Below are 9,492 nucleotides of genomic sequence, written 5' to 3' on the forward strand. Positions count from 1 at the left end.
ATTCTTTTGGAGGAAATTCTCACAACAAATTTTCTCTGTTGAATCATCCATTGAGAGCAAAACAAAGTACATGTACAAATACATCACCTCTGGCTCTGGAAAAAAAAATCTTTGAACCATGACTAGCCAAAGCTAGGGAGCCTGTGGAAAACTGTTACTACATACTTTTCTTGTTCTTTCACACTTCTCAAGTCATCTGCTATTAGCCAATGTCAGAGGCAGGAAACTAAGGAAGACAAATCTTTGGACTGACTTCATCCAGCTATTCTTGTGACTTTCATTTACATGCAAGTTGAAAAAAAAAAAAGATTACTTGCTTACCCTCTCATCGATGGCTTTAACTTTTTCAAGATAATTAACATGAGGAATTAATTTCAGAGAAAAGTCTTCTTACATTTTCCAACAAACCAAAGCAAAAACACATCCAAAAGCAAGACCACAGACAACTTTTAATTTATTTTCTTGGTTTGTCACTTTCTTTTACATTTTCAAAAGCCTTCTATTAATTCTGAGTGCTCACTGTCACAGGATTTGATCTATATTAGATTCATTGCACTTGAACGAGCAGTTGAACAGTTAGGAACAAACTGTAATCAAACTGCCCTTTTACAGTTATTACCAGCCTTGGAAAGTAGGAGGTGGAAAAAGACCTAGAAATCTCTCCATTTCATCTCATTAACATAAGACTGGCTGTGATCCAGTGGTCAAAACAAACATCCATGTAACACCACATCCTTTCTCCAAAAGCTGCCAATAGAAAATGGTTGGGAAAAATACGACAACAAGGCAAGTATTTTAATGATATAGCCACAGAATATTCTCTCATCCTTCACCACTTCAATGCTCAGGAACTTACTGAGCTAGCAGACCTTAGTATTTAAGGGCCATTGATGACTCTCCTTCTATGAATTCGTCCAGTTATTTTTTTTAACTCACAAACTTTTAGCTGCTGCAGTGTCCTCTGACATGGAAATCAACAGCTTGCTGCTGTTAGCATCAACCCCAGAGTCCTGCATTCCCCAATTTCAAACATGTTAAGTGCTCTAGTCTTTAAATTTAAATGTAATGCACGTACATACTTAAAAGAAACCCACACAGCTACACTGTGTTTTGCATGTATTAAATGCAAGCGAACATACTTAACAATTCCTCAGTGATAGAAATATAATCCATATTATTATCAGGAACTTGGTATTTTCCCTTAACAAGATACATGCAGTCATCTTAAGTCCAAATCTAAACTGCATTTGAGACAGTTAATATGGACCAATATTTCACTTCAGAATTACCTAAGGAAGGTAAGTAGGACATACTGATTTCCTTACTAAAGTAGAAGGTCAAGACCTACTAAAGGTAATAACATCCAAAAGTCACATTTTATTACATACCTCTGAAAACATGACTTGTATTTTCTAAGTATTTACCATATTCTAATCCCTGTAACTGGATTAACAACAACGCAACAGCCTTTATGGCATAGCTAGGCACAGAATTCAGATTTATTATCTTTTTAATATTAGCCAACTGATAACAAAAGGGTTTGCCCTAAAAATTGCAAAAGGGCATTTTCCCATGACCATCTTGTCAATACAGATGACATGCCAACACTGTGATTCAACTCACCTGCACTTAAAATACTGTGTTCCTTCATAGGTACCATCATGCTTTCCTCTCTGAGGATCATCCCATTCCACGCCAAGCCACATTCCTGAAAAATATGGTAGATACATTCTCATATTTATGGCATCATAGCCATATACATCATGGTTGGAAGGAACCTCTGAAGTTCATCTTGCCTAACCTTCTCTCTCAAAGCAGACTGTCACCAACACTAAAACAGGTCAGCCAGGTAAGTCTTTACCTAGCCAGATCTCGAAAATCTCCAAGGAGAGAAAGATTCCAACTTATCTGGGCAGCCTGTTCCAGTGCTGCATTACTTCTGTAGAGAAAAAGGTTTTCCTGCTGTCCAATTTGAACCTTTCCAGCCACAATTTATGGCCACTGTCCCTTATTATATAATCTAATACTAGTAAGAAGAATTTGGCTCTGTCACCTTTGTAACTGTCTGTCAAACAGCTGCAGGCAGCTACCAGATGCCACTTTATCTTCTCTTCACCACACTAACCAAGCCCAGATCCCTCAACCTCTCTTCACAACACACATACGTGGTCTATGCCCTTGACCACACTGGCAGCCCTCCACTGGATCCTCTTGAGTTTATCCACATCCCTCTTGAATTGGGATGGTCCCAAATCAGATATGTTATTCCAAGTGTAACCTTATCAAGAACCCCTGCCCTGAGAGGGGGATAACAGCTTCCTTTGATTTGTTGGCCATGTTCATCGTTCTAAGGTAACCCAGTACAACACATATCTTGCTTGTGACAAGAGCTCACTGTTGGCTCATATTCATGACAGTATCCACCTTAACTCCCAAGTCCTTTACAACAGACCCTGTGGGTGGCTAGTGCTTCCCAGTCTGTGCTGATACATGGGTTTATTTCACACTACATGTATAAATTTATCCTTCTTGAATCTCTTAGGCCCAAACCTAAAGATCATAAAGCTTGCTCTGGATTGCAATTCTACCTTTTGTCACATCAGCCAGCTGAGGGTAAATGCTGTTCATTATCTGAGACACTGATGAATACGTTAAACAATACAGACCCCAGCATTTATTTCTGTAGTACTCGCGCATTACCAGATATCAAGTCATTTCCACTTTTCTACTTGACAGACCTGCGGACTTTCAATCCACTTAACAGTCCATTCATCCGGCTTGTATTTCTCCAGCTTCCAAATAAGATTCTTTATAGAGACACTGTTAAAAAAACTTATTAAAGTCAAGGAATATTACATCCCCAGTTCTCCCTTTGTCCACATTCCCAGTCATATCATCACAGAAGGTAATTAGGTTTGCCAAGCACAACTTGTTCTTCTCTACAATTATCAAGTATTCCCAGCTACAAGGGTAGGACAAGTCTACAGTTCCCTAGTCATCCTTCTTGCCTCTTCCAGAACTGTATGCAAGGCTAGTCTCCTTCCAAGCATCAGCAATCTCCCCATCCTGTCACCACAATTTTTCAAAGATGACATATAGCGCTCTCACAATCAGACTGGTCAGATCTTTCAGCAAGCTGGGCTGAGTCTTATTTGTCCCCATGAATGTCTTATCTGTCCCCATAAATTTGAATATGTTACCAAAGGAGCGCCTAGTCTGTTGATCTGCTGCTGCCTGTCCCTCTCCTTCCCAGATTATCCCAGTACACAGAGATCAGGGAACAGACTGTTCATGAAAACTAATAGAAAAAGGAAGGCACTAAGATCTTTCTGCTGTAAGAAAAAAATGTAACCAATTTCAACCAAAAGTACTTCTTACACTCCTTTTGACAACTCTGACTTCTAAAAAAACCCAACAACTTATCTAGATTAGAAATTGCCATATTTACACAAGAACAATGAGGAAAAAAAAACATTTGTAAATTGCCACATTCTACTTGACAATTTTTTTTAAAATTAAGAACATAATTAGAATTCTGAAAACAACCATTAAATGTAAAGGTTATTTATTATTGCAATGTTTACCTGCTGTAGGAGGAACACTGCCAACATAGCGCACAGTTGCATACTCCGTGCCACACAAGACTCTTCGACCCAGCGCATCAGAAGGCACCCAAGCAGTCATCCTGGGAAAACGGAAGCCTGAGCTACTCACAGACCTGCAGAGACAGAAGCAATACCCTTAACACACGCAAGTCACTGCTTTCACAAGCCCCCTACCTTGAGTTGCTTTTTTACTGCCTAGCAGCATGCTGGACTCCTGAAGCTAAGGTTTGCCTCAGCCTCCGCGCTACTGCCTGCAGCTCTCACATGCCCTCAGCACTCCCACTGCCGCTGCGGGAGCGACCCCCATTACGGAGCAGCCTCCTCTGGTGGTGCTTTCAAGCCACGGGCCGCAAACGGCCCTCTGCCCTCCCAGCGGCGCTCTCCGGCAGCGCCGGGCACCTCCGTCACGGCACCGCCAGCGAGAGACCAGGCAGCCGCCCCCCACCCCCGCAAGAGGCCGTTACGGCGCGCGGGCTCGGGCGGGCAGCGCGCGCGCGCGGCAGGTACAGCCGTTAAAGTAAGCCACCGCCTCTCGGCCGCGGGCGAGGCAGCTGCAGGCGGAGGCAGCTAACGCACCGGGCGGGAGGAGCAGCCCCGGGCCGGGCCCACACGCCGGCTCGCTCTCTTCGCACCCGCGCCTGGGGACGAACCGCCGACACCAACAGCTGCAGGCACAGCCGGCCCCACCAGCCCCTCTTCCGCCCTGCGCGGACTGACAGCTGTCAGTCCACCCCGCCTGGCCTATCGGCGCGCTCCCATTAGCCCCAAGCCCCCCCCCAGTGCCGCCCTAGCTTGGCCGCTATTGGCCTACCCCCATCTTCGACCCCGCTCAAGTCACCACCTTCACGGGCAATCGACGTGCGGCGTCGCCGCCGTAGAGCTTTCTGGGTTCTGCAGTTGGTCGACGCGGCCACGCCGCGCGGACTTGCCGCCCCTGGACTACAACTCCCAATATGCCGTGGGGCGAGAAGAGGGCGCTCTGATTGGGCGAGCAGGGCCTGCGGCGCGGCGCCCAGCCTCAAGGCCGCCGGGGCGGGGCTGGGAGGAGAGGCTGCGCCGTGCGAGCTCGCCTGCCGGGGCGGGAGGGTGTCCCGGCCCTTACCGGCCGCCGCCGAGGGGATTGCGGCTGCCCCGCGCGGAGCGCCGGGTCGGCGCTGGCAGGCCCCGTGCGCGGGCCTTGGGGCCGGGGGGCCTCCACCAGCCTAGGAGTAGCCGCCGATTTGCGGTGGGCTTGTAAGGAGGCAGGGACGTCCCCCGAGGAGACTGCTGCCGTGTTGGTGTTTTAAAGCAGCGCGTGGTAGACGAGCCATACAAGTGCAGTCTGATATCGAGCAAGATATTGTTATAACTGATTCAGCATGTGGCTCATTAATGATTAAAAGAAAGCAATGGATTCAGCATGGAGCAGCACGGGTTCGCAGGACCTGATCTTGTCAAGCTACGCTGGCTGGGCTTCTTTGGGATCACACTGCCGGTTTGTTCGATTCAAGTAATGTCAGTGAAATCTGACTTGCGTAGCATGTTTAGAAGCAAGCAAGCAACATACATTTTTCTGCCTAAATGCAAGTTGTGCATTGAACAAAGGCAGTAAGGCCACATTTAAAGGCTGGGGCGCTCTCCCAGGAGACAGCGACTGAGGAGAACGTGGGCAGACCAGTGAGCAGCAGTGAGTTCCCCTGGCGCAGCGTCTGGCCAGGAGAACTAGTGTGCTGCTTGGTTTTACATAAGCAAGCATACAGAACAGAGAAGCTGTATTACCTCAGTATTTGGCACTGCTACAGAAATTTAGTAAGAGCTCTTCAGCTTCATAGAGACAGATATGACAAGATCTAATAGCTTTCACACAGTTCTGTGGTTATAAAATCAACGTATCCTAGTTGACATTTTCCACATTTGTTCATCTCTGATGTGCTTCATATTTCAGAGTCTCACAACAACTTAATCCAAACAATATCATTTGAATTTTGTGACCACAAAGGCTGAAACAATCACGATAGTAAGTAATCAAGAAGCTATTTCAGTGCTGTGCCTCTGCTTCTATTACATTAAATAATTCTGTACACTCTTTTGGCAGGCAGCATATTAGTACTCTTTGCTCTGATTCTGTGATATTGATTACAGAAATCAAGTACAGGTATTTGGTAGCACTAGTATATTCCAATCAAAGTAATCTGGATAACACGTAAATTCTTTGGCACGCTGATGGCTTGCATCTTCAAGCAACAGGCTTTGAGGGGCATGCTTTACTGCATGGCATAAAGCAGCAGCTCCCCAAAGGGGCATTCCAGTGAGTATCTCCGTGCCTTTACCTTAGAGTCTTCCGTTGCCAAAGGTAATGTGTTTTCCTAGGCCAACTAATGTCTTTGGAAAAAAAATAGATACTCTAGTCCTTCTTCCGCATCTTTGGTGCTGTTGCTGTCTTGTCTGCATTCCTGAGCCCATTCATCTCCCACAGAGGGCACCCTTCGAACGATCTGTTCCAGTCTTGAATGATGCTGAAGCTACATAGATAGTGGTACAAGTATGACAGCAGAAACAGCGGCAGTAAGCCCTCTTGCTCTCCTTTTCTGACTCATTCACTGTTCCCGAGTACAAATCTGAGAGCATGCTCCACTTTGTTTGACTGCATGTCAGGAAAGGTGTTGAAAACAAGAAAATACTTTTCACTATCTTTCTGACCCTGTCAGCATGTTTGATAGGTAATTCAGCCATTCTCAGAATCTATGTGCATGTTGTTGAATTTGTGCATTTGGTATTTCTAAAATGATAATGAGAATAGCATAACTTACTGTTTATTCTTTCTATTTCTTTGCATTTCTTGTTTCTTCTGTTTTAGCACTGTAATCAACAAATAGCTATAGTTCATCCAATGTACTTGACAAGAAACAGGACAGTCCCAATGCCAATAAAACAACTAGACCAATTTAACATTTTCACCTTGTTACCTAGAATTGCAACTTCTGCGTTTTATAAGCACCTAAATGAAAAAGGATTTAAGTTCAGAATTTATTGAACATTCAATTTGGTTGATGTAAAATATAAGAGATTAGGTTTATAAGCACAGTTTTTACATTTCTGGGAATAGCAATGACAATTCCTCCGTATGGTTTTTTACTTTGACCTGTACACCCCATCCCACCCCCAGAAAGAAGAGAGCATAAGTAGCAATAGGTTCTTCAGTTAAAGCAACAGAAAAACTGTAGGAGTTAGTTCCATGTTTCACGTATTAACTCTGCAATTATCTGAAATTCTATTTTTAAAGAACTTTGTGTTTTTTTCCTTGCAAACACTTCTATTTTTTTGCCTTTTAATTTGTTCACATGGCCTTGGTGTCAGCCTGATTTTAATAACTTAAGTTGGTGAAAAGTTGTTATGCCTCCCTCAGCTAACAGAAGTTCACTGCAGAATAACATATACTAGATTACAGCAAGAGAACAGGCCAGTTTGTGTATTCCAAAACAGCATAATCAAAAATGCATGTTTGCCATTTTTCCTTTTTACAGACTTCAATAATTTACTGAGTGATTAAGTAACTTATACCATATGCTCCAGAAATAACAACTGAAACATTATGAAGAGAGTGAAAATAATATACTGTGATCAAGAAAAGATGCAACTGCTTACTGACAGCATATAATTCATATACCAACAGAGTAGAGAGTATTTTCATGCATTGTTTTGGAGTTCAAAAGCAGAAAATTATCTATGATTTCCCTTCACATCAGAGTTAGTCTTCCACACAAATTCATGTCAGGTTTTGCAGTGCTCTCCCTGGAAGCGTCATGTTAGGCCTTCTTGGGGTATCTCCCACAGTTCTCTATGCTGTAGTAAACCGAGATGCTCAGTAAATGCCTTTTCAATGAGCTAAGTGAGAACTTATTTGTTCCATAGGGCACACAGGTGAGGAACACTATCAGGATTCATGTGGTTTAACCTGCATCTTTACTATAAATTTTGCAGATAATATGCTTGAAAGTGACTTAATAAATCATGGATTACTTCTAGCCACACCTCACAAAGGTGCCTTCTAACGTAATAAAAAAAAACGCTGCAGAAAAGGTGAACACTGGTGCTCAGCTATGATAAAAAGTTATTCAGGAAGGAGGTTAACCTGAGGTAACAAGTCAAGTAGGCATGTAGCAGATTATGTTTCCCTGGCTTCAAGAATAGAAAAATTGTTAAAGAAAAATACAGTAATGAAACAATGTACTCTTTATCTGTACCTTTAATCAAAACCTTAAGATAATATATGCAAGTTATTTAAATAACTATCAAAATATTTTTTAACTTTAATATCTCTTACATTCTATTTGGAAAGCAAGAAAGGAAGTTCAGGGAAACTAACCATGCTCTTTAGCCTTTCCTAACAAAGTGAAGGAGATGCTGTAAAATAAGGTGAAACTACATGAGGCAGCCTCAGGAGCCTAAAATGGGTTTTCTTATTCTCTCAAATCCTTTCCCTGGCTCTGCTCTTGCCTCTGTCCACCTGCCAATTCTGACATTCATCAGGCTCTTGCTGAGTGGGGTAATTCATTAACCCAGACAAAAATTAACTCCTCTCCCGCAGGGCTAGTGAGTTAAGTTGTTTCACAGAAAGGCCTAACAAGCATTACCACCAAAGCAAAATAGGTGTTGAAAGCAAATGGGTAGCAGAGAGAAAGGAGCTCAAGCTATATAGGACAAAAATAATTTATGGCAATATAAAATATGTTACAGGCTTTAGCTTCTCGGAAAAAAGTTTCTGGCATTTCAAGATTGCAGAAAATCTTGGATTACTTTTGTGAAGGCATACGATGAGCCAAGACTTAATGTTTCAAAAGCAGACCCAGACTATTTTGTTTGTCCAGGATCAAAAACGAGTTTGATGGTATTGCGCACGCTATGGTATTAGTAGCAGAGTAGAAATATAGCTGAGAAAAGAATTACAATGAAAGTACTGAGCAAATAATACCAAGAACACAGTAAATATCAAACCTGAAATGTAAAATGATAAGATTAAGACAGAACAAAGAGGAGCAACAGATGCCTATATAGCTCTTGCACATGAATAAAAGCCTGGCCCAATTCAGTGGTAAAGACATATTAGAGTTCAAACCAGTTTTGTATAAGAAGGTGAAAAAAAACCCAAACAAACCAACCCCAACCACAAATCCCATGTTTTTATACCATGTTAGCATTTTAACAATAACTGGGGAAATAAGCCATTAATATAGGAAATTTCCATAGCACATGGAGGCATTTAGATCTTTAATAATTAGCAAAATCAACCATAAAGTTGAAAGCATAAAGAAGTATCACAGCTACTTCCCCACTGCCATTAACATTTTTGGGCTGTTTGTATCAACAACTGGCCAACACATACAAAGTTGCTCTTAGTGGGTACCTGAACAGCCTGAGCTCAAAGGGAGAGGTGGAAGACAAGCTATCTCCTCAGGAAGGTCCTAAAATGATGCAATTTTCACTGTAATTGATGGGGATAACATCAGCCCTTGAAGAATGAGAGAGATATGTCCCATCCAATGGCTGGCCACTCAAAGACAGACAACAGCATTCATTTACATCCAAGCAAGCACACAATCAGAAAACAGGTTAGGTAGAGGGAAATGCTGGAGGCTGATGAGTATCTTTATACGCACTGCAAGAGCTAAACCCCCAAGAAATGCACTGGTAACCTGATCAAAGTAGAACTTGTTGGCAATGGTAGGAAGATAATAAGGGTAACAGTTCTGGCTCAGAGGGACCCACATTGAAACCAGCAGCCCCTTTGTTTCCCCATGGGCATTTCCACTTTTCCACATTTCCAACTCAGATTTCCATCCCACAGCAATGCATCTCTTGTGAAGATCAGGAAAAAACCCTACTTCCTGTGTTGTGGGAGGCATAGCAA

The 9,492-nt window shown here is 42.8% G+C and overlaps 1 protein-coding gene across 2 annotated transcripts in view; it reads right to left on the minus strand.

The window, feature by feature from the left end:
• The window catches only part of TBCE (tubulin folding cofactor E), a 30,949-nt gene extending 26,462 nt beyond the window's left edge, over positions 1 to 4,487 (minus strand). Inside the window, exons 1-3 of one of the 2 annotated variants that reach the window (XM_050894315.1) lie at positions 4,447 to 4,487; positions 3,585 to 3,718; positions 1,624 to 1,708 (exon numbers count right to left, since the gene is read on the minus strand). In XM_050894315.1, the coding sequence (XP_050750272.1) occupies positions 1,624 to 1,708; positions 3,585 to 3,684 (185 nt within the window). In that variant the 5' untranslated portion in view covers positions 3,685 to 3,718; positions 4,447 to 4,487. Of the gene's footprint in view, positions 1 to 1,623; positions 1,709 to 3,584; positions 3,719 to 4,181; positions 4,239 to 4,446 lie in introns of those variants that run through there. The other variant, XM_050894314.1, reaches the window with a different exon arrangement.
• Between the last annotated feature and the right edge of the window lie 5,005 nt (positions 4,488 to 9,492).

This window comes from Gymnogyps californianus, chromosome 3, assembly GCF_018139145.2.
Source record: "Gymnogyps californianus isolate 813 chromosome 3, ASM1813914v2, whole genome shotgun sequence".
Taxonomy (NCBI): domain Eukaryota; kingdom Metazoa; phylum Chordata; class Aves; order Accipitriformes; family Cathartidae; genus Gymnogyps; species Gymnogyps californianus.